Source organism: Culex quinquefasciatus, chromosome 2, assembly GCF_015732765.1.
Source record: "Culex quinquefasciatus strain JHB chromosome 2, VPISU_Cqui_1.0_pri_paternal, whole genome shotgun sequence".
Taxonomy (NCBI): Eukaryota; Metazoa; Arthropoda; class Insecta; order Diptera; family Culicidae; genus Culex; species Culex quinquefasciatus.
The window spans coordinates 11,457,091-11,482,143 of record NC_051862.1 but is presented as its reverse complement, the minus strand read 5'-3'; the positions used below and the strand labels follow the sequence as shown (position 1 = coordinate 11,482,143).

General features: G+C 37.4%; 1 protein-coding gene across 5 annotated transcripts in view; it reads left to right on the top strand.

Annotated features, from left to right (window-relative positions):
- Nucleotides 1-25,053, top strand: part of LOC6045583 (protein NEL) — a 165,868-nt gene that overhangs the window by 122,691 nt on the left and 18,124 nt on the right. For 3 of the 5 annotated variants that reach the window (XM_038258211.1, XM_038258213.1, XM_038258212.1), the window contains exons 3-8: nt 8,132-8,282; nt 8,760-9,051; nt 12,687-12,842; nt 12,906-13,128; nt 18,686-18,862; nt 19,991-20,110. In XM_038258211.1, the coding sequence (XP_038114139.1) occupies nt 8,132-8,282; nt 8,760-9,051; nt 12,687-12,842; nt 12,906-13,128; nt 18,686-18,862; nt 19,991-20,110 (1,119 nt within the window). Of the gene's footprint in view, nt 1-8,131; nt 8,283-8,759; nt 9,052-12,686; nt 12,843-12,905; nt 13,129-18,685; nt 18,863-19,990; nt 20,111-25,053 lie in introns of those variants that run through there. The other 2 variants (XM_038258214.1, XM_038258215.1) reach the window with 2 other exon arrangements.

Below are 25,053 nucleotides of genomic sequence, written 5' to 3'. Positions count from 1 at the left end.
GCTTGCATAAAGGGTTTTTGACTGTTCCAAAGTAATAAATAGCTCAAATAAAAGTGAGCAAGCAACTCTTCTTTGTTGATACATCTGAAAATGTTGATTTAATAGCGGAAAACTGCAAGAGTGATGAGAATTGGTTGAACGGCTTCGAGTGATTAAAATGGGTATATTTCCCCTATTTCCCAGAAACCATTCCCCAGAAAAGTTTCTTTCTCGAAAAATATAAGGAATTGATGCAATAATTTCAAAGATTAGATTTTTGGAATTTCTTAGAAAATATAAATATTGAACAAAGTAATCTTCTCCATGCCAAGAAATTTTCCTTCCTTTTTTGACAACAATTCTTGAGAAAATAACAGAAAATGTTAATTCGGCCTATAACTCGTTCTATTTTTCCAAGAAATTTGCCCTTCTTTTTGTTAAATTTATTATACAATTATCGAATAAATTGCAATTTATTTATTTTTTTTTCCGTGAATGCTATTTTTATTTTGCATAGCAGAAAAATGATTGTTAAAATTAAAATTGGATTACGGGTGTTATTTGTTATAATTCCACTTGACATATTGGACCTTTGGCTTATTGAAAATGAATTTTCCTTTTTTTTTTGGAGAGAAAAACTCTCTTGACTTACAATAACTGATGACTTTCGATAAATGATTAATTTTTCCTTCCTTTCCTTCTGACACAAGTTGAATTTCACCTTATTTAAAGAAGGGAAAACTTTCTTGACTTGTGATAACTGCTAACAAGAGTTGAATTTTCGCTTTCAAGTTTTTTTCTTGTTTCCATAAGGAAAAACTCACTTGACTAATAATAACAAATTTAAAAAGTTGTAGAAGCGGTCAAGATTTTTTTCTTTTACTTAAAGAAGGGAAATTAAACTCGTGTCAGCAGGTTATAATTTTTTTCTCTTCCTTAAAGAAGGGAAAACTCTTCTACTCCCTTTTGATGTTAAAATTCAACTCATGTGGAAATGTGGAAAATTTTGTAAATTTTGTAAATTTTAGAAATTTTGGAAATTTTGGAAATTTTGGAAATTTTGGAAATTTTGGAAATTATGAAAATTTTGGAAATTTTGAAAATTTTGGAAATTTTGGAAATTTTGGAAATTTTGGAAATTTTGGAAATTTTGGAAATTTTGGAAATTTTGGAAATTTTGAAAATTTTGGAAATTTTGGAAATTTTGGAAATTTTGGAAATTTTGGAAATTTTGGAAATTTTGGAAATTTTGGAATTTTTGGAATTTTGGAATTTTGGAATTTTGGAATTTTGGAAATTTTGGAATTTTGGAAATTTTGGAAATTTGGAAATTTTGGAATTTTGGAATTTTGGAATTTTGGAATTTTGGAAATTTGGAATTTTGGAAATTTTGGAATTTTGGAAATTTTGGAAATTTGGAATTTTGGAATTTTGGAAATTTTGGAATTTTGGAATTTTGGAAATTTTGGAATTTTGGAATTTTGGAAATTTTGGAAATTTTGGAATTTTGGAAATTTTGGAATTTTGGAATTTTGGAAATTTTGGAAATTTTGGAATTTTGGAATTTTGGAAATTTTGGAATTTTGGAAATTTTGGAATTTTGGAATTTTGGAATTTTGGAATTTTGGAAATTTTGGAATTTTGGAATTTTGGAAATTTTGAAATTTTGGAAATTTTGGAAATTTTGAAATTTTGGAAATTTTGGAAATTTTGGAAATTTTGGAAATTTGGAAATTTTGGAAATTTTGGAAATTTTGGAAATTTTGGAAATTTTGGAAATTTTGGAAATTTTGGAAATTTTGGAAATTTTGGAAATTTTGGAAATTTTGGAAATTTTGGAAATTTTGGAAATTTTGGAAATTTTGGAAATTTTGGAAATTTTGGAAATTTTGGAAATTTTGGAAAATTTGGAAAATTTGGAAATTTGAAAAACACTAAAAAAATAAATTTTGTTTAAGCTTTTTTGTCACTTTTTGTCGCCCGGAAAAATCGGGGGGCGGCATAAAAATATTTTTTTTAGAAAAGTTTAAATTTTCATCGGAAATTTAAGGCCACTCAACTAAATTCAATGTAAAATGCATTTCTCTGCGTTTAGAATCATTTTTAGCATGTTTAGGTAAATTAAACAATCATTTGAATTTTGTTGAATTTTCGATGTGTAATTGCTATACTAAACCTACAAAATACGAAAAATTTTTTTTGAAATATCTATCACTTCTCCAAAATATAAGAAATGCTCACACCCTGCCCCGATTCCATCCCAATCCGATATCATCTCCCCCGTCATCATCGTCATCACCGCTGGTGGGTCGGTCGTCAGATCATTCCCCGTACGTACGTAACGATACGTGGTCGGTCACATCATGAGATAAACGACCACCAGCTCCACCCGCCGCCGCGACTCCGATCTGGGGTGGGTTATGCTACTTTAATACGACGAAATTGGCCGTTACTGTCGCCGGAGTGATTTATATCTGAAAACAAATCTCAATGTTTACGGGCTCACTCGGCGCGAGTTGGTTGGTGTTGGTGAACGGTTATTTTCTTGTCTTTGTGGCACTTTGTATGTGTACGCGGACTCTGAACGAGATTCTGCTACTTGATTTCAGGGGCAGACTCAAGACGTAACCGCTACCCTTACAGCAGCTCCTCGCGGTGATGGTGATTTATCGTGAGTTATGGGACATTTGTTTACTGGGTGAAAAATTTGATGAGTTTATTAAAGAGTGGTTGGTTGTCTCATTTAGAGGCTATTAAATCATTTGGCGCGAACGGAAGCAAGCACGTAGGTGTGGCGAGAAGGATGTTTTACATTTTCCAAGATTAATTGAGTGTTTTCCCTTGGTGCGGAGTTCAGATTTCCAATAACCGGAAAAGTTTCCAGCACAAAATCGCCCTTCACGATTTGATTTAGAACCCATACCCGCTTCAAAACAAGCATTTAATTTGTTGCCCGACCAATCCCTCGGAAATACGTAACAAATGTCCCCCTCGAGCCATTCGGGTAATTGAAAAACAAACGGCGCCACTCTAAACCTATTAAGCATTCTGACAATCTGGACATTCCCGGCACTACACTGACCTGTCACGCGGGGGGAGCAACAATAAATCTGCCTATTTCAATTTCCTGAAAATGATGTCTCAATAATCCAGCCCGAAGGCGCGCACACAATTCATAAAAGTGTTTCTAATTTCCATTAAATCCTCTCAAACCGCCCACCCACAGCAAATAATAACGAGCTGAGCATGCATTCAGCATACGTGGAGCACCACAATTTGCTACAAGTGGCGCTATCCACGTCCTCCCAATCGCCAACCCGCTGGCCAATTCCAAAACTATTTCGATCTAGCGCACGAAGAAGTGTTGGAAGGGGTGGGGGACCAATTTATCACTGTCACTAATCCACTAATTTGCATATTGCATAGCAGCGACTTGGACCACCACCGGACTGCCTACCTAGTACTACTAGGCCAATCCCCCTTCTACCACCCCTCACAGGCTAGTAGATCTAGAGCTAGTGCAAAACTGCAGTCTGCGCTTGGTGTGTTGCGTGTTCTATTTGGGCATCGCCTGAGTGGATGACACTCTGTGATGGCACGTGTGGTATTCAGTCAGATACTTTGGCTTCCCCCTCTCTGTGGTGGTCAGGAGGAAGTCATGCAAGCCCCCTTTTTGGGAAGCACTTTTGCTGAACTGGGGAGGTGGATGAAATGGTAACCCAAATGTGGCACTACTTTTGCAGGGATGTTTCATGATCTTTGGATATTCATTTCAAAAAAGAAATTAAATTTTCATCCTCGAAATCGAAAACTAAGTTACTATAGATAGATAGATAAAGATAGATCAAAGTTCATTTCGTCAGAGTAGGATTTCAGCAAACTCAGTGAAGAAGACCAAACTTAATTGAATAACTTATTTTAATGAGTTTTTATGTAAAATCTTCTTGACTTTCTGATAAAAAAAGTTCTATTTAAATCAATAATTATCATTTACATTTTTTGACTTATCGACTGCACAGTTAAAAAAATGGATGTTGTAATTTTCGATGGTTAAATATTACCTCTTAATGTTGTAATCTTACCTCAATTTAGACCGAAAAGGTGCATTAAACCAGAAAAATTGTAAAATTACACATTTTCAAAGGTAAAATAACACATTTTTTCTGACATAAAAAATGAACTCCTTCCCAGTAAAACATAACTATAATTTGTTTTTTTTTAATGTGTTTATTGCAATCAAACTAAACTTTCTTAGTTTATTTATGTAGATATCTTTTATTTTTCAATGGGAATTGTAGCGAAGCACCTTTCAACAAAAATCTCATGTTAACAAAATTTAACAATAGTTTCATTTTTAACAACTAACATTGGGCCATTAGCTGCAGAGATGTTTGCATTTGAAAATAAGTTTGGATGAGACTTTTAAAACTTCCATTTTACTGTTTGGCTTTCTTCTTTCTGCTGTATCTCAGTAACTAGAGGTCAAATCTGTAAGCTGTAAAATAATACTTTCGGAAATGAAAAATATAATTTTCAGACATTTTGATTTTTTTTTTAATATTTTATAAAATCAGAAAATGCAAATCTTTAATTCAAAGCAAAATTTAAAATTCTGTAAAATAAATTTCTTTTGGAAATTCGATTAAACATTAAGAACTGTAGCAAAAAACAAAAACATAAATGCATAAATTTTATTTTAAATCGACAAAAAATAGCCCTCATCAATACCTTCAATATTGCCGAAGACACCAAATCAATCAGAAAATTCTTTCATAAGTTTACAGATTTTCGAATATTTTCATACTCTTTCGTAAGGACAGCTGCCAAAATGTTACGAAATCTTGTTTGAACCAATGACACAAATGGTTTAATTTTGTCCGATAAATATAGAATATTGAAAATATTTTTTCGAAAAGCTCAGAAAATGTCATACCATTTCGGCTAAGAAACATTGAATATTGGACCTCTGGTTTCTGAGATACAGCGGCAAACTCAACTTACATTTCAAAAGGGCTTAGTATTGATTGAAAAAAATCAAAAATTAAAAATCTTTCATTTTTCCTTTATTCAATTCTTTTAAAGAATTATTAGACAAAAAGCAATTGAAAAGTCTCATTTTACAAATAATCTATTCAATTAGTATATTCCGTCAACTTAAAATCAATTATCTTTGTATTTTACTTTTAATTTTTTTTAGCATTATTTAACATTCCAACGCCCAAGGCTCCAAAAAAGTTGGATCGGTAACTTCAACTCGCTGGTTTCTGGGCATTACTCAACCAATCAAGATGATTCTTTTTTTCCAGTGATTTGTTAGAATGTCTAGATGATTTTAGAACTTTGCAGAACTTAATTTGATCAAATCTGTAATATTTGCGATCAAAACATCGTTCCAACTTTTTTTTCGCGTGTAAAAAAAAATCCGCGGAGGGGTCGTTTCAAAAAAGGTGGAACAATGTTTCCGGTTGCAGAAATTAAAGATTTGTTCAAATCAAGTTCTGCATAATTTTAGGATCATCTAGACATTCCTACAAATCACTGGAAACAAGAATCGTCCGGATTGGTTGAGTAATGCCCGAAAACCAGCGAGTTGAAGTTGCCGTTCCACCTTTGGACTTGCGTTGGGCGTTCCAGTGTTAAAACGCTAATAATACAAATCGAAATAACTTGTGTATAACACTGAGAACTAATATGGTATAAAATCTTAGCTCAAGTAAATTAGAGTTTGATTATAAAATTTATATTTAAAATCTGTATTTATTGTGATTAAGTCATTGCAAATTTTAATTCAAGTTTTTGTCCCTTTTCCTATTGAAAATTCCGCTAAAAAATCATGGGCTAAAAAATTACTAAAATTAGCATTTTCGATGATTTTTTTTAAACCGGTTGATAGCTTTTTAGAATACATCGCATAATGCTAATGTATGTATTTTGAAACAAATAAAGACTTTTTAATCAAACAAAATAAATTTTTAGATCACAGACGAAAAAGCTTTAGAAAAAAATATTGTTGGTAACTTCATTGATATTTTCCAATTCTAAGATGTATAAATCATTCTGTGATACCGCCTAACATTTTTGGAAATCAGGCTAAAAATCTGTTTTTTTTTGTTTACCAAGCTACAAAAAATTTCAAATAATAAATCAGTAAATCACAGAAAAAAAACAATTTCAGAGATAACTCAAACCACATTCTTACTGATCACCCGTATTTGAATATAAGTAATATAAATGTGTGAAAAAAAAACCAAATTAAATACCTTTAAATCAAATCATCCACCCCTTCAACGGTCAAATTCAACTACCATCGCACCTACCCACCATCCGGCCATCGGTCACCAGATTGCAACCAGATAGCCCCAAATGATAACATAAAACGAGACCTTCCTGCACATGTGTGTTGGCATCGTCATTCTCCTTCTCCTCCCCCACCCTGCCCCCCTTGAACATGCAAAAGCGCATAACTGTTTTTTGCTAGAACTGCTGCTGCAACACTGCCGTTGGGGTTGGTCAGGTTTTTGCCTACTCGACAGCCAGCTGCCGCCAGGAAGGCTCGACCGACCAGACCTCCGGAGGCCGCACATGTGTGTGTGTGTGCGTCGACGATTGATTCATTTGTTTTGGGTACACCCACTACTCGTGCCATCAGCCGTTGTGGAATGTAGGTCATCCGGCCGGTCTTATCGGGTTTTCAGTAGCGCAGTGGATGGGATTGTCAGAGGAAGAGTCGCGTCGATTGAAAAAAAAAATGGCTGATCGAATCTAATCGCAGGTTCAGGTCTCTTGAGCAATTTCCTGAACCTTTTTTTTATTATTCAACCTCACGCGACAAAGTTGTACAATCCGCAGTCTTTGCCGCAATCGTAAGAAATCTTGCGATGGCGGGCGGGTCCGGACAACCACAAAAAGGTCGATACATGAGAAATTACTTCAATAAAATTCAAATTACCGCCGCGCGCGCGCGGCTTTCATCGACCGGGCAAGAATGTCCCGGTACTAATAACACTGGCGCTGGCCATTGGTACTTGGGTACGCCGGTCATTTGTCACTTAATGTAAGTAATAACGACACCCCCTCCCCCAAGCTTCTTGGGGTTTGGTGCGCAAATTTGCCACCTCACAGAAGAAATGTCCCTGGCCGTGTCCCAGGACTGACCGCGGTCAGCAGTGGCCGACCGGCGGATTGGCGCATTTGGCGCTAGGCCAGGGTTGATGTTTTTTGTGTGACCGGTTAGGAAACCGGCTTGTTAGCGGATTCAATTTTACTTGAGCAGAAAAAATCGTGAAATGTTTAAGCGACTTGAAAATAATTGGTGCCAATCGAGCTAACTAAGTTTATGTTCTGAACCTTGACTGTAGACAACTGTCTTTGAAACAATAATTCTAGAATAAAACATTATTGAAAACCTTAACTCTTTCAAAAAACGCACTCATAAAAAAATAATCTTGTAATATTTTGTAAGAAAAATATCTCCATTTCTCCAAAATCCAATTCGAATTTCAATCTTTATGATTGAAACTTTGAAGAAAAGGTTTAGGATATAAATTAGTAGCCACCCTATCTCAGAACCCACCTGGATAAATTCAATTTATAACTTCCAAACCAATCTAAGAATCAATTAATCATTTCTCCGATTATGGCCTCGAAATAATCTCGCGTGTTCCAGTCGAATCAGTTCACACTATATTCGCGCTGATGACGCGATTTTAAAATTGAAAATCTTTCCAGTCAACCGCACATATGGAGTTGCGAGCAATTTATTCAACTTTTGAATCTATTAAGCCACGATATGTGAAAAGTGTGAAAATGTCACAACTCACCTTGGTGACAGCTCCTGCTGCCATTACAACCTACATGTGTGTTGTGACATTTTTCATTTCGCCTCCCAAAACCGGAAAATGAAGCAGAGTGGGGGAAGGGGGAAGGCTATAAATTATATCGCGTGAACATTGTCAACCAAACCTTGGAGCTGCGTTTATTTGTGCGCATCTGGCAAATGATAGCACGTCCCTCTAATGGAGTCCAGCATGCAATGGGTGATAATTTATTTAGCTTTGCAACCGAATCGTCTTGGCCCAATTCCTCCCTAAGCCGTATCGCAATGAACTCTTGCTTTTAAATCCATTTCCCCCTTTCTGTTGTTTGCTTCCAGGTGGCGATCGAAATCTTGTCCTTCCGACATCGGTTTTTCACCGGGCCGTGGACCAGATGAAGCGGACGGCCGATTTCACGTTTGCCGTCGTCCTGAAGCAGGAGCAAGCTAACTCTGGGACCATCGTTTCCTTTTCAAACGGAAACAATAGGTAGGTTTCTCGTTCAATTCGATGTCGTTTGATTCTCCATTTTTCCAAACTTTCTACTCCCCCGCCCCGATTCCCAGTTGTCCCCTTTCTTTTTTATTTAACAACACACACCCCCCGATTATTCCGAGGAAGCCAATGAACCTCTGTCGTTAATGAGCCCGCAAGGAGTTCAGTAATGAAGAAGAATCATGGCCAATAAAACCGGCCCGTCATTAGCTTCTAATTCACTTTCTCGTTTGACTTTAATTTCCTGTCCCGAGTGTCCCCCTTTATTTTTCTCAACCCCGAAGACAATCGTTGACAGTTGATTGTCCCTCGAGGACAATTCCACCGCACAACTGTCAACGATTGTGCTCTGGCCAGCCCCTCCCTCCCTCCCTCCCTCCCCTCTTTCTTTCTCTCTATATCGATACTCTTACTATCTGACTCTTCTCTAATCCTAATCGAAACAATGTAATAATTAATATTAATGTTAAGGTATTTAGAATTACAATCAAGTGGAAGACGTGACGAAATACGTTTTCATTACACACACATAACAGCAGCGGGCGAGCCGCTGATGCGCTACGAGTCCTTCCCGTATCGGCTTGCGGACGACGCCGAGCACAAGGTGGCGCTAACGGTCAGCGGCACCGAGGTGCAGCTCTACATCGACTGCCATCCACTGTATAAGCGAGTGATGCATTTTTTACCAGATAGAAATTTTAGTGCTTCCAATATGCAATTATTCGTCGGACAAAGAAACTCAAATAGTCATTATTTATTTAAGGTGAGCATCTAGGCTGAGCAATTATTGTTTGTTTTTTTTTTCGGAAAAGTGTGACGCCACGCTCGAAATGTTTTGCAGAAAAACGTGGAAAATTTCCCTAGTAACATTTTTTTCCAGGAGTTCTACAAGAGCTCTTCAAGATAGCAACAGCATAGCAGTTTGGACCGCGGTGGGATAAAACTCTCTTTAAGTACTCTTCCAAACTCCTGAAGAAGTTTTGAAGAGAATTTTATCCTACCGCGGTCCAAACTGCTATGCTGTAGCTATTTTGAAGAGCTCTTGTAAAACTCCTGGGAAAAAATGTTACTTGGGTGACTTGAGTAATCTAACGGCTATATGGGAGATATTGGCTATTATCGTATGAAAAATCATGCAAACATCAAAAAATTTAAGTGTTTTGGAATTGGGATAATGTCAGCTATCCATTAAAATTAAAATTCCTTGAAAATTTCCACAAAAATACGCATTTTTCCTGTATTTTGAAAAAGCATTTTTTTTTCCTCTAAAGTAACCAATATAAAAGTATATTGTTATTACAATATGGGTATCAAATAATCAGATTTTCTTCATACAATTCAAATGTTCAATATTTTTTTCAAAAGTGCTAAAAATTTTCACAAAACAACGTATTCTTGAAAAAGATACTCAAAATTTCATTAATAACAATATGGGTATCAAACGATCAGGATTTTTCAAACATTTCGAAACATTTAGTAACAACATTTTTTTGGAAATACTCAAAATTTTAACAAAACTACGTATTTTAGAAAAAAGACTCCTAATTTCCGTTTTTTTACAATATGGGTAAAACGGTATCAAACGATCAGGATTTTTCATACATTTCGAATGTAATATCAACATTTTTTGAAAGTACTCCAAATGTTAACAATACTACGTATTTTCAAAACTGACACTCAAAATAACAGTTTTTTACAATATAGGTACTAACATTTCAAAAGGGCCAAATATTCAATATTACGCCTTTTTAAAATGTTAGTCTTGGTTTGAAAATTTTGAAAATATTTTTTTCGAAGAGATCGGAAAATTTCACGAATGTTTCATATTTTAACATTGAAAATCCGACCATTAGTTGCTGAGATATCGACACTAGAAAATGGTGTGTTGTTTGGTTGGGACATAGAAAACATCAATTTTCCTGTTTTTAAACCTTTGCATGGCAATATCTCAGCAACTAAGGGTCGTATCAACAAAGTTCAAAAATGCAAAATATAGAGAATTTTCTCAGCTTTTCAAAAATATTTTTTCAAAGGTGGGCAAACATGTGCACTAATTAAAAAAAAAATTAAAAACTGCGACTATTTTCAAAAAAGTCACCTAAATATGGATTTAACTTGAAAACGGTGCACTTTATCAAAATTTCACTGAAGTGATAGCAAATTTGATTTTACATCAAAAAATGAAGTTGAAACATTTTTGCGACCAATTTTTCGATTTTTTGAAAAAATCAGTATTGTCTCAAAAATTCATAACTCGCTCAAAGATTTTTTGCACAACCTGGAAATTTCTGAAAAGTTGGCATTTGATGTCTTCAAAAACAAATAAAAAAATTAAAAATAGTATTTTCAAAAAATCAAGTTTTAGTGACAAAAAGTTAAATAAAAAATCACCAAAAAAATTTTTACCGTGTATCATTTTTTTCAGTGTAGCCCATATCCATACCTACAACTTTGCCGAAGACACCAAATCGATGAAAAAATTCCTTCAAAAGATACAGATTTTTGAATTTTCATACATCATTTTTGTATGGCCAGATGCCAAATTTGTATGGAAAATTATATGAACAAACTAATGATGCAAAATGGCTTCATTGGGCATACCGAAGGCACCAAAAAAGTTTCAGTCGGATTAAAAAATACAAAAAAAAAATCAAATGACCGAAATCCGAGAGAACTGCTCATTGAGCTTGCTCAAAAATCAATAGAATAAGGTTTTCATGAAAATCATCATTTTTTATTGACATTTAAATCAGTTTAGAAGCATGAATCAAAAAATAACCCAAATTTACTAATGAATTTGTTATACTCAAAATGTCTACAAAATTGAAACTGCGCTTCCGCAATTACACTTTTCATTTTTTTTTTTTAAATCTGCTTCTTGAGTAATTTTGAAACCTTTTCTACCATTCTTAGTATGGTTGGCTTCTTACTATTGATATTTTTACAAGAAAATCATCAACCTGTTACCGCTGGAAAATATCGTAAATCTTGTAAAAAATCGATTGCATAGAGTGTTTAGTTCAAATTATAACTTGAAATTTAAATTAACTTTTCAAATAGCTTTATTTTGACAAATATTGTTTTCGAAATGTCCAGATAAAATTTAAAAGCAACAAATTTTCATGCGCCAATACACAGCAAAAAATCCGATGGTAAAATCGCATGCAAAAGCATGCACATCACCTTCGTCAAAATAAACACTTAATATTACACACTGCATGTACAGTTTTTGCAAACACAAAAAAAAAGTTGCAACCGACGAGATTCAAACCTAGCACCAACAGTAAGGACTGGCGCCTTAGCCCACTCGGCCATCAGACACATGAAAAGCTGTAGGGATAAACGCATATATGAGTTTGACATTTCGGTCAAGTAGGTTTCCCATACTGATGGGCCACATATTTCGGGGTGTAAAATTACATAGAATTGCATAAAATAGTGCAATATTTATTTTACACCCAGGCCTTTTACACGCAGCTAGATTACTACATTTTTAGCTGTGTAGATATGCTACTATTCATACAATTTACAGTGTGACTTGTGTGAAGTGTCCCTACCTCCAGTTTTTTTTTCTCAAATTCAAAGCATTAGATTTTAAAAGGGGGTTTATTTTACATCAAGTGGACCATGTTTTAAATGATTTGAAATATATATGTTACTTGAAGGTTCTGAGTTATATTCACATTTTATTGAACGCTGAATTGGATTAGGGTCCCAAAATGTTCTTGCTTTTATTGATTTCTATAAAAATATTACAAGCTCCTAACATTCCGGTATATCCAAACATTTTTTTTTATTTTCGAATTTAACCACAAAATCACATACATTTAAACAAAACTCACAAAAAACATGTTTGTCCTATTTACGAATACAAAGTTTTCTTTTTGATCATAATTTTCAATAAAAGCAGACTTGTCCCATTGGCAAACTATACGAAACAGTATGGAGTGGAGCATTTTTTATTATTTCATTCTTACTTGGATTGATCCACCTGTTTGTTCGTGTCTGTTTGATGATGAGTTACTAAACATTTGTTACAATAGGATACAATGATCTCAATGATTTCTAACTTTGTACAAAAAATGGCGAACTATTTCTCCCTAAGAATGCAAACATTTCGAGCGAAAGCGTCACTCTTTTCCCGACCACTCTACTGGAAAGCCCTCACCTGGCAAAAAACTCTTCCACCAGAGCCCACCCACACCCACCACAACCACATATCGTTTCACGTTAAAATAACTCAACCTGGACTCTTTTTCCATCCCCTCACCACCACCAACCAAACGACCAATCAACCAACAAACCCCGCGAATTCAATGGCAACTTGGAACTCAAATGTGCTGCTGCTGACCTGCACCGTGGGCCACCACCCCTAATGCATCAAAACCGATTACGCAGGGTGATTTAAAAGATTTACGTATTATCACCGGCCCGTACGGTTATTTATCACAATGTGAACTAATGGATGCACAATGCCCCACCTGTGGGCAGTTTTTAGAGTACGAAAAAACGTTAGCAAAATTTCAACAATCCTTACTAAGTCTACAGGTTCAGGTGAGTTTCATCCGCTGAGTGAAAGTTCGATGAGTTTTACTAACCCAGTTGCCTTTTCATTAGCTAGTGGCTGCAGAGAACCGTATCACACACTTAGAGAAATGTGATTGTAAAAAATCATGCCTAATTGACGGTACAAGCAAAGACGACGGTGATATATGGGATATAGGTTGTAGTCAGTGTAAATGCGAGAGTGGCGTCGTCACGTGTGGTCCAAGACCATGTCCAGAGGTTAAGTGTAAACATCCAGTATTAGAGAAGGGTGCATGTTGTCCTAAGTGTTTAAGTAAGTACGAGCGAAACTGTAGCGAATTCTTGTTTTATTACCAACTGTTTGCGAAAAAGCACATCTCAGCAAGTCTCAAAACAGTCAAAGCTTCCCTCTCGCTCTCACTCAGCAGGTACCTCGTGTCGACAGATAAATAACCTCACTTTTAATGGCTCAGCCGACCGGCTAACCAACCAACAACCTACCGGTCAGTCAGTCAGCTAGTAGCGTACCCAGGGATCGATCATTCCCAATCGACTAAACACTAATCCTTTATTTTACGATACCTCAATTAATTATCAATTCATTGTGAGTCGTTGTGCCTGTGTCGTGTCGGTGGGTGCAAACGGCAGGTAGAACTCTCCGTCGGACTTGTTGGCCGGCTTTACTGCCAATAGATTATTTTATATCTCTTAATAAACCACCTCACCTCACAACGACAATCTCCCTCGAACGATGCACCGACCACACGAGAATGAATTACTACCATCTTTTTACGACTCTTTGCCTGCGTGTGTACATTTCAAAGTTCTGTGTTTTACAGCCACACACAAGCGTTTCTTAATGGGGGTCCCCCCACCCCCCTGCCTAACATGGCGGAAAGTTCGCCATACCTGTCGATAAATTGTCATTTACGCAACGCGCGCGCTATTACTACCGACTGCGCCAAACTATGCATTTCACCGCTAATCAAGCGTTGAAGAATGGAGCAGCGTGGCCATTCACGACGGAACGACTTGCGCCAAAGTGAGACATTAAAAGCCGCGGCGGCGACCTGCTGAGTTTGCGGAAAATGGCTTTGGCATTGAGGCCGGCTCGAGTGGGACTTTGGCAGCAGGGTAATGAGGAATAATGTCAGTGGGACTCTGTGGTTCTACTTATGGTACGATATCAGTTGGTGCATCTATCTGCTTCGGTCGTAATGGTATGATTTGTGAACCGGTGAACGCCGGCAGGTGGTCCGTCGTAAAGCTGTGACCAGCCAAGGTGTTGGCGAAACAATCTGCGGTGTCGGGTCTTGTTAAAGGGGGTAAATTAGCGTACGGGGGACAATTAATTGTAATTGATTGAGCTTAAGTTATTGCCCAAACGTAATGCTTGTAACAACATTGTAACGGATGATAAATGTGAATGAAGAGGCAGCTAATAGGATTGGAATTTGTGACAATATCTTGATGGAATTGCGTGTTCGAAGGAGAATGCCATAGGCATACAGACATCAAAGTTCGGCAAATGTTTTTGCTATTTGAAGTTACTGAAAGAGTTATTATAAAAATTCGTGAGCGAATTTAGGAGCTTGATTAACACAACTCAGCAACGAACGACATCACTTTTTAGCTTGACACCCCTTTTACACGGAGTTCACACACACTACCAAACATTTGATAGTGTGCGTGAGCGCCGTGTAAAAAGAGCCAGTTCGTCATTTTTCAGTTTGAATTCCACCAACCAACTGGGTACAAACTAAAAAAGTTTCAAACGAAAAAGTTACCAACCAATGGATGTTGAGTATAAACGTTTAAGTTTCGTCCAGGTATGACAATATTTTTCTACAGAATTGAATTTTAGTGAATTATTTATTAATTATTAAACTTGCCAACAAAAAAGTTAAAAATTTCTGGTATAGATAGATGGTATGAAAACCCACTTGAAGCAATCATTTGCACTTTTCGTATTTTAGTACCCCTACTAGAGGTGGGCAAAATCGCTCTTTTTTAGGAGCCGCTCATTTTCCTTCGCTCATTAAAAAGAACCGCTCTTTTGAACGGCTCTTTGGCTCTTTTTCAAAATTTGGATGAAAAGGTTTTTTTTAAGAATCGTGTGATTTTATAAGTTATTTCACATTGGACTTTTGTAAATTATTTGATAAAAAAAAATAAACTGAAAACGAGAAATCTAGGATGCCGGAAAAATTGTGTGTAATTTTAAAATTGTATTGACAATTCATGTAGAAAGAATTGAAATAATGCTAATATTTTATTTGGAGAAAATTTTCTGTGAACTTTTTCTACATTATGATTGAATCGATAAAATATTCAGTATTCAGTAGGGTAGAGTAGTCATCAATGAGACACGGGGAACAATGATAAAATGGCTCTCACAAGTCGTAGTTTCAACCAATCAGGCTCATATTTGGGGGAAAGGTGTGTCTACTGGATACACGTCTGCCATATTAGTGGCTTTGGTTATGGACGCTCCCTTGAAAAGTTATTCATAAATGTTTGATTCTGGGGTGTAAAAGTAAATTATGGACAAAATTACTTTTTCGCTCGTAGGCTGCCATTTACACCAAAACTAATATTTCTTCAAATTTCTTTCGACGTTCCATAGGGATTAAGTTGGGCTACAATGTCCTTTCATTAGATTTGGCCAAAATTTAGAATAAACTCAGAATCCAGAGCTGTCTCATTGTTCCCCACTCATTTCAGCCCATGGGTAACAATGAGACACTTTGATTTTTCTTCAATAAACTTTTCAAAATCGATGGAAATCTTTCAAAACGTGAATTAAAAGTGATTTTTGGCATATTTATAGAGTTTAAACTTCATTAAACCAAAAATACAAAGTTATTTGGTATTAATATATGGATTTTACAAAATTGAAATACTTTTTAGCGTAACTTTTGTTATTAAAAGTTTCATGTTGGCAAAATTGCTCTAAAATGTTCAAGGCAAGTCACCTGCAATGGAACAATACAAAAACACGATGTTTTGCTAGAAAAATGTTGATTTTCGTAGAGTGTCTCATTGTTCCCCACCTGTCTCATTGTTCCTGCCAAGTGCGTCTACAATGAGACAGTTGAATAACTCTGGCTGTAGATGTCGGATCGATCTCATATTTTTGTCAATGTTAGAACACATTAAAAGAATGATAATGCAACTAAAAGCTCATTAAAACATGCTGATGAAAAAATTAGAAAAATCGTTGAAAGTTGAAAACCAAAAGTGTCTCATTGATGACTACCCTACCCTACATTTTTAGTAAGATTTTAACAAATCATTTACTTTTGGGATTAATTTTAATAAGCATTGACATTTTTGAAATTGCATTTCCATTTCCAAAAACAAATTTAATATTTTTTTTTGAAAATTCAATAAATTATATTTATATCAAAAATCATGCCATCTTGAAACGGTTCTTTCAAAGAAACCGGAGATTAAAAAAGAACCCCGGTTCTTTTTTTGTGAGCCACGGTTCGTTCGCTCTTTTCAGTGAACCGGCTCTTAGAGCGGCTCGCTCTTTTTTTGCCCACCTCTAACCCCTACAGATATACGTGGGTGCGCATGGTTGTATTGTATGATGATTCCATACCATTTATACGATAAATTTACAATTTGTTTATTGGCAGAGAATTCACTAAAATTCCATTTCTTCGATTGAATCATGTTCAGGTAGCCCAAATCTACCATTCCTTGACCAAAATGAAGCGTTTACTGGCATCAACTTCCAAAATGTCGAGTTGTGTAATTCCAAGTTTCTGTAATTTCAATCATTTTTTTTAAACTAAAAAAATTGTAAGTAAATGTATGTTTTATTCTTTATATTAAAAAGTAATTATCCCTCTATCAAAAGAAAACAGAAATTGATGTTATTGTTTATCAAAATAAGTATTTCAGAGAGTCGAAATGTTAAATGTTGAAATTTTGACTTTTAAAAGACTTTTGTATATTTTTCTCTTAAAACCTTTTTATTATGGAATGGAAAAATTCCCATTTTCGACGGCAATATAACAGAATGTAGACTTTTCTAATAACACACTTTCAAGAACTGAATGAAGGGAAAACTCATAAAATATTACTGAAATAAGAATAAATTGTTTGGAAGTATGCCAAAAAGCTTTCCTTTATTTTACAGGACAGTTGCAAATGTTTTTCAATGACTATGCAAAAAATTTTAACATAAAAATTTGAATGAAATAAGACCTAAATTCAACGGAAAACAATTAAAACTGCATTTCCCTGCGTTGATAATCACTTTGAGCATGATTAAAAAGCTGTACAGGTCCGAAAATGGTAAATTTTTTGAAGAATTTGTTTTCGTGAAAGCTTAGATTTTTTGAAATTTATATTTGAAAAATAACTGAACTGGTGCATCTCACAACGCTTTTTTCGTTGAAATGTTGAAACATTGTCAAGCAATCTAAGTTTTCAATTTCGATTTTGGGGGAAAAAAATGTTACAAAAAAAAAAGAATAAATTATATCGAAAGAATATAAAAATTATTTGAATTATGTTCCGGTTCAGACTTCTTCTCATGAGCTTATGTTTGAAAAATGGTAAAACTCACACTTTTTTTACTAATAAAAAATAAAAAGTGTTGATGGAATGGAAAAACTCATCGATATATTACAGAAACAAAAAAAACTAAATAAAATTCCTTAAAATATGTTTGAGATTAGACTTTTTCACATAATAGTAGTCGCACGAGTCGTACATTTACTCAACGAGGTTTACGAGTTGCTTATAATATTTTTTGCAATTCCGTCGTGAAACTATTTACTTTTCCTGTCATTCTTGAACGACAAAATAGCCTACTTTTCTGTACCAAAAATAACAGAATCGAATAGCAACACTTTTCAAAATAAATGCTGAAAAGTTCTATTTTTCAGCACACAAATAGGTGCTGAAAAGTTGAACTTTTCAGCACTTGTTTCGAAAAGTAACACTTTTCAACATTTTTTTGATTTAAACGATTTATTGACAAAATACATGAAAATTTGACATATATTTCACTCAGTGTGTGTTTATTGGAATTGCAAAAAATGTTGTATGGAACTCGGTGAACCTCGTTGGATAAATGTACGACTCGTGCTGAAAAAATCCTCTTTTTGCAACTTGTTGCATAAACTACTATTTTGCAATTCCTAAAAAGGCTTTTTGAATAGAAAATTCTGTCAAACATCCATTTGTTAAGTAAACTCACCGTTCAAAACAAGAAATATTAAAAAAATGTTACTTTTTGACACGAGTGCTGAAAAGTTCAATGATGGAAAGTGGAACTTTTCAGCACTAATGTTGAAAGGTATACATTTTTCATTCTGTTAGTTTTGGTAAAAAAATAAGTTATTTCACGAAGGAATTGCAATATAAAACATTTGTAAGAAACTGCTCATGTTTGAAAATGAAAAAAAATTATGTAAATTTTACTGAAACTTGAATATTTTTTAAAGAACAGAACAACTCACGAAAATATTACAAAAAAAAGTATGAAACTCTTCAATACATGATTTAGGTCAGTTATTTTTAACAGGACAACAATGTTTAACAACTCTAAATAAATCACTCTCGACCTATTGTCCTCTCAACCTTTCCATTCGACCTTTTGAGATTAAACCTTTTGTCTCACATGCAATCGACGCAAAAACTTCGCAACGAATCTAAAACATTAAAAAAAAATATTTGAAAATTTCCAAATGCGCTGTCTGCTTTAAATGCTAACAGAACTGATATCGTACCATGTCCCATAACTAAACTTAATTCTTCATTACCCTGAAAGTATTTCTAAAAATTTGCAAATTAAAATTTTCTCAATTATCAAACTCTAATAATTTTCTTTCCCCACCCTTTTCTTGCAGAAAATTGTTATATTAATAAGAAAGACTATGAACACGGCGATAAGCAGATCCTAGGCTGTAGAAACTGCTCGTGCATAGACGGCAATATGTTGTGTGATATGCTGCAGTGTCCGGAGCTCAAGTGCCCCCCGGAGCAGCAACTGTCGGTGACGGACGAGTGCTGTAAATTTTGTCAAGGTATAGTTGGCCACCAGGCGTCCCAACAACAGCCACAACCACAACTGCCACATCAGCCTCACCAGCTGCGGCACCATTACCTCGGCACGCCCTCCAGCTCTACCTCCGTCCTCCGGGTCGTCGTGGACCCGCTCCGGGAAGACCCGGACGACGCTGGTGGCGGCGGTGACGTCGAGGACGAGAGGCTACTGCAAGAACAGCTGCAGCTGCAATCGGACCGGGAACGGGAGGTTGAGGATGGGGAGGATGAGGAGCAGCAAACCGGGCCAAGTTCCGGAATAGTTGGCAACAGCAATAGTCATGAGAACCGCGGGCTAGAGCAAGAGCTCGAATTCGAGCAGTTTGTGGAAGTTGAGCAGGATGAACTGCGGGAGGCCACCTTCGACACGAAATTCGTTGAAGACAACCGATAGTGTTGCGATGGCAAACATTTTAGAGTCTAGTTCATTTGTTACGTTTGTTGAGACGTTCTGAGAGCTCTTGCCAAAATCAGGTCTCACTGTACTTGGTTTAATGTGTTTTAACATTACATCTACTGTTTCTTCTTGTTCTCTCTTCTTCTCTCTTCCTAGCATAAATCTTGCGTTAATGTTTGAAACTATGTTCTAAGTTAGAAGATGTTACCACGTTACCTCTTAACATAATCATTCCAAAAAATCGTTCCACCAATACGCTTTTAATTAATTGTATGACCTATTGCTGGTTGCTAACCCAAAACTGCTCCCAATGTCGACAAATCCAACCTTCTTGGGGCTTCCATAAACGCCAAACTGTAATAATACTAACCGTTTTCAATTTTATTTCTGCTCTTCTCTTTACAAAATCTGCTTGCTTTCGGAAAAAAAACCAAAACAAAACCTCTGCCTGCGCTACCCAAAAAAACTCTTCAATCAATCGAAATTTCTCTCCCTTCTGATCCATCATCCATCATCGTGACCACGTGGAACATTGGCTGTGCGTGCTTAAACCTAACCAAAAAAAAAAACAAATCCTTCAAAACTAAAATAAAACATCGCCAAATAACCGCCTCTCACCACGGACTAACCCAACTCTTTGGGCGGGCGTTCAACGAACTTTCGGCCGATTGGAATCCAACCAAATTTGCAACAAAAAAACCCTTAAAATCAGGAGTGGACTATTGCTCAAAGGGTCACGCATGTCATACTAACGCTACGTGTCTTAATCTTAACACCAAGTACACGTGTACCTGTCGCTCGGGCTTCCACGGAGATGGGTATGAATGCTCTGGTAAGTTCTGCTTAGTATCATCAAACGCATTTTTTAACCTCCAATAAACCACATTCCATCGTAATCCAACCTCCCTCGAATCCGCGGAAGAGAGTTCATACACAAAACAGAAATACACAAGAATACACACACACACTGAAACAAGTTCAGACATCAACATCAAATGGTGTTAAAGTTGATTCTAATCAGGGTGATTTAACCAACAGTAAAACAAAACGCATTCATCTATCTAATCCCGAGTAAACTCTTGACCTAATTCGGGGTCAGTCAGGTAACCACTTCGAACCAACGCGCCGTCAAGAAAACATTCAATTACTAATTCGATAACCCCCACCAGGTGAAGAGGGTGACACACAGGAAACACACTCATCATCATTTGCCCGCGCTCGGTGGGTCAACAACCCACCACCCACAAACCACAAATACATACAGAACAACAGTTACACATACACAGAAATACACTCGGTCAGGTGCTGCATCTAATCAACACCATTGTAACCAACCAACCAAACCCTAAAAAAAACCACAATCATCATCCTAGAATCATAACACTACTCGACAAAACAAAACTTGTGTCAAGGGATTGACGATATCTCATCCGTTCCTGAGAGAAAAGGCATCCCCGAATCCGATGCAATCGACAGAATTTGATTTTATGTCCACGCGGACTGATGCGAATCTGGTAAATTTTTTAACATAAAAAATCGAACAATTTAAAAAAAACCATGCGTCTCCTCCCAATTATATGAGCCATCTACAAGAATATGGAAGCGCCTGGTGCATAGCCATTTCCTTTAAGCACAACGGAAACAACCAATACAAATGTATAAAAAAGTTGTCAAGTTCTCGGGGGGTCCACAGCTAGCATTTTTTGTACGATTATAAAAAATAAATATAAAAAGTTTAAAATTAATTTATTTAAAAAACATATTTTTTGATTTATTTGTTTACTGAAATTTTATGTATCTCAAAGGTCTATAGGTACTTCGGGATGTCCATGGTCATCCAAGGACTGCCTGGAGTTAAGATCTACGAGTCTACCGCCGTAACAAGCAAGAGGTCGTCGGATTTTGACCCCGGATCTTGTGCGTATAGCATCAGTGCATATGGTAGACTACTATATGAATGTGTTGGGATGTCCATGGTCATCCAAGGACTCCCTGGAGTTAAGATCTACGAGTCTACCGCCGTAACAAGTAAGAGGTCGTCGGATTTTGACCCCGAATCTTGTGTGTATAGCATCAGTGCATATGGTAAACTACTGTATGAATGTGTTGGGATGTTCATGGTCATCCAAGGACTCCCTGGAGTTAAGATCTACGAGTCTACCGCCGTAACAAGCAAGAGGTCGTCGGATTTTGACCCCGGATCATGTGCGTATAGCATCAGTGCATATGGTAGACTACTATATGAATGTGTTGGGATGTCCATGGTCATCCAAGGACTCCCTGAAGTTAAGATCTACGAGTCTACCGCCGTAACAAGTAAGAGGTCGTCGGATTTTGACCCCGAATCTTGTGTGTATAGCATCAGTGCATATGGTAGACTACTGTATGAATGTGTTGGGATGTTCATGGTCATCCAAGGACTCCCTGGAGTTAAGATCTACGAGTCTACCGCCGTAACAAGCAAGAGGTCGTCGGATTTTGACCCCAGATCATGTGCGTATAGCATCAGTGGATATGGTAGACTACTATATGAATGTGTTGGGATGTTCATGGTCATCCAAGGACTCCCTGGAGTTAAGATATACGAGTCTACCGCCGTAACAAGCAAGAGGTCGTCGGATTTTAACCCCAGATCTTGTGCGTATAGCATCAGTGCATATGGTAGACTACTATATGAATGTGTTGGGATGTCCATGGTCATCCAAGGACTCCCTGGAGTTAAGATCTACGAGTCTACCGCCGTATCAAGCAAGAGGTCGTCTTATTTTGACCCCGGATCTTGTGTGTATAGCATCAGTGCATATGGTAGACTACTATATGAATGTGTTGGGATGTCCATGGTCATCCAAGGACTCCCTGGAGTTAAGATCTACGAGTCTACCGCCGTAACAAGCAAGAGGTCGTCGGATTTTGACCCCGGATCATGTGCGTATAGCATCAGTGGATATGGTAGACTACTATATGAATGTGTTGGGATGTTCATGGTCATCCAAGGACTCCCTGGAGTTAAGATCTACGAGTCTACCGCCGTAACAAGCAAGAGGTCGTCGGATTTTGACCCCGGATCATGTGCGTATAGCATCAGTGGATATGGTAGACTACTATATGAATGTGTTGGGATGTTCATGGTCATCCAAGGACTCCCTGGAGTTAAGATCTACGAGTCTACCGCCGTAACAAGCAAGAGGTCGTCGGATTTTGACCCCGGATCATGTGCGTATAGCATCAGTGCATATGGTAGACTACTATATGAATGTGTTGGGATGTTCATGGTCATCCAAGGACTCCCTGGAGTTAAGATCTACGAGTCTACCGCCGTAACAAGCAAGAGGTCGTCGGATTTTAACCCCAGATCTTGTGCGTATAGCATCAGTGCATATGGTAGACTACTATATGAATGTGTTGGGATGTCCATGGTCATCCAAGGACTCCCTGGAGTTAAGATCTACGAGTCTACCGCCGTATCAAGCAAGAGGTCGTCTTATTTTGACCCCGGATCTTGTGTGTATAGCATCAGTGCATATGGTAGACTACTGTATGAATGTGTTGGGATGTTCATGGTCATCCAAGGACTCCCTGGAGTTAACATCTACGAGTCTACCGCCGTAACAAGCAAGAGGTCGTCGGATTTTGACCCCGGATCATGTGCGTATAGCATCAGTGGATATGGTAGACTACTATATGAATGTGTTGGGATGTTCATGGTCATCCAAGGACTCCCTGGAGTTAAGATCTACGAGTCTACCGCCGTAACAAGCAAGAGGTCGTCGGATTTTGACCCCGGATCATGTGCGTATAGCATCAGTGCATATGGTAGACTACTATATGAATGTGTTGGGATGTCCATGGTCATCCGAGGACTCCCTGGAGTTAAGATCTACGAGTCTACCGCCGTAACAAGCAAGAGGTCGTCGGATTTTGACCCCGGATCTTGTGCGTATAGCATCAGTGGATATGGTAGACTACTGTATGAATGTGTTGGGATGTTCATGGTCATCCAAGGACTCCCTGGAGTTAAGATCTACGAGTCTACCGCCGTAACAAGCAAGAGGTCGTCGGATTTTGACCCCAGATCATGTGCGTATAGCATCAGTGCATATGGTAGACTACTGTATGAATGTGTTGGGATGTTCATGGTCATCCAAGGACTCCCTGGAGTTAAGATCTACGAGTCTACCGCCGCAACAAGCAAGAGGTCGTCGGATTTTGACCCCGGATCATGTGCGTATAGCATCAGTGGATATGGTAGACTACTATATGAATGTGTTGGGATGTTCATGGTCATCCAAGGACTCCCTGGAGTTCAGATCTACGAGTCTACCACCGTAACAAGCAAGAGGTCGTCGGATTTTGACCCCGGATCATGTGCGTATAGCATCAGTGGATATGGTAGACTACTATATGAATGTGTTGGGATGTCCATGGTCATCCGAGGACTCCCTGGAGTTAAAATCTACGAGTCTACCGCCGTAACAAGCAAGAGGTCGTCGGATTTTGACCCCGAATCTTGTGCGTATATCCTTGCTTACCACTTAAGCCAAACGGCGACCTATTGTTTGTTACGGCGGTAGACTCGTAGGCTCCAGGGACTCCTCTGACGACCATGAACATCCCAACACATTCATACAGTAGTCTACCATATGCACTGATGCTATACACACAAGATCCGGGGTCAAAACAAGACGACCTCTTGCTTGTTACGGCTGTAGACTCGTAGATCTTAACTCCAGGGAGTCCTTGGATGACCATGGACATCCCAACACATTCATATAGTAGTCTACCATATGCACTGATGCTATACGCACATGATCTGGGGTCAAAATCCGACGACCTCTTGCTTGTTACGGCGGTAGACTCGTAGATCTTAACTCCAGGAGTCCTCGGATGACCATGGACATCCCAACACATTCATATAGTAGTCTACCATATGCACTGATGCTATACACACAAGATCCGGGGTCAAAATCCGACGACCTCTTGCTTGTTACGGCGGTAGACTCGTAGATCTTAACTCCAGGGAGTCCTTGGATGACCATGAACATCCCAACACATTCATATAGTAGTCTACCATATGCACTGATGCTATACGCACATGATCCGGGGTCAAAATCCGACGACCTCTTGCTTGTTACGGCGGTAGACTCGTAGATCTTAACTCCAGGGAGTCCTTGGATGACCATGAACATCCCAACACATTCATACAGTAGTTTACCATATGCACTGATGCTATACACACAAGATTCGGGGTCAAAATCCGACGACCTCTTACTTGTTACGGCGGTAGACTCGTAGATCTTAACTCCAGGGAGTCCTTGGATGACCATGGACATCCCAACACATTCATATAGTAGTCTACCATATGCACTGATGCTATACGCACAAGATCCGGGGTCAAAATCCGACGACCTCTTGCTTGTTACGGCGGTAGACTCGTAGATCTTAACTCCAGGCAGTCCTTGGATGACCATGGACATCCCGAAGTACCTATAGACCTTTGAGATACATAAAATTTCAGTAAACAAATAAATCAAAAAATATGTTTTTTAAATAAATTAATTTTAAACTTTTTATATTTATTTTTTATAATCGTACAAAAAATGCTAGCTGTGGACCCCCCGAGAACTTGACAACTTTTTTTATACATTTGTATTGGTTGTTTCCGTTGTGCTTAAAGGAAATGGCTATGCACCAGGCGCTTCCATATTCTTGTAGATGGCTCATATAATTGGGAGGAGACGCATGGTTTTTAAATTGTTCGATTTTTTATGTTAAAAA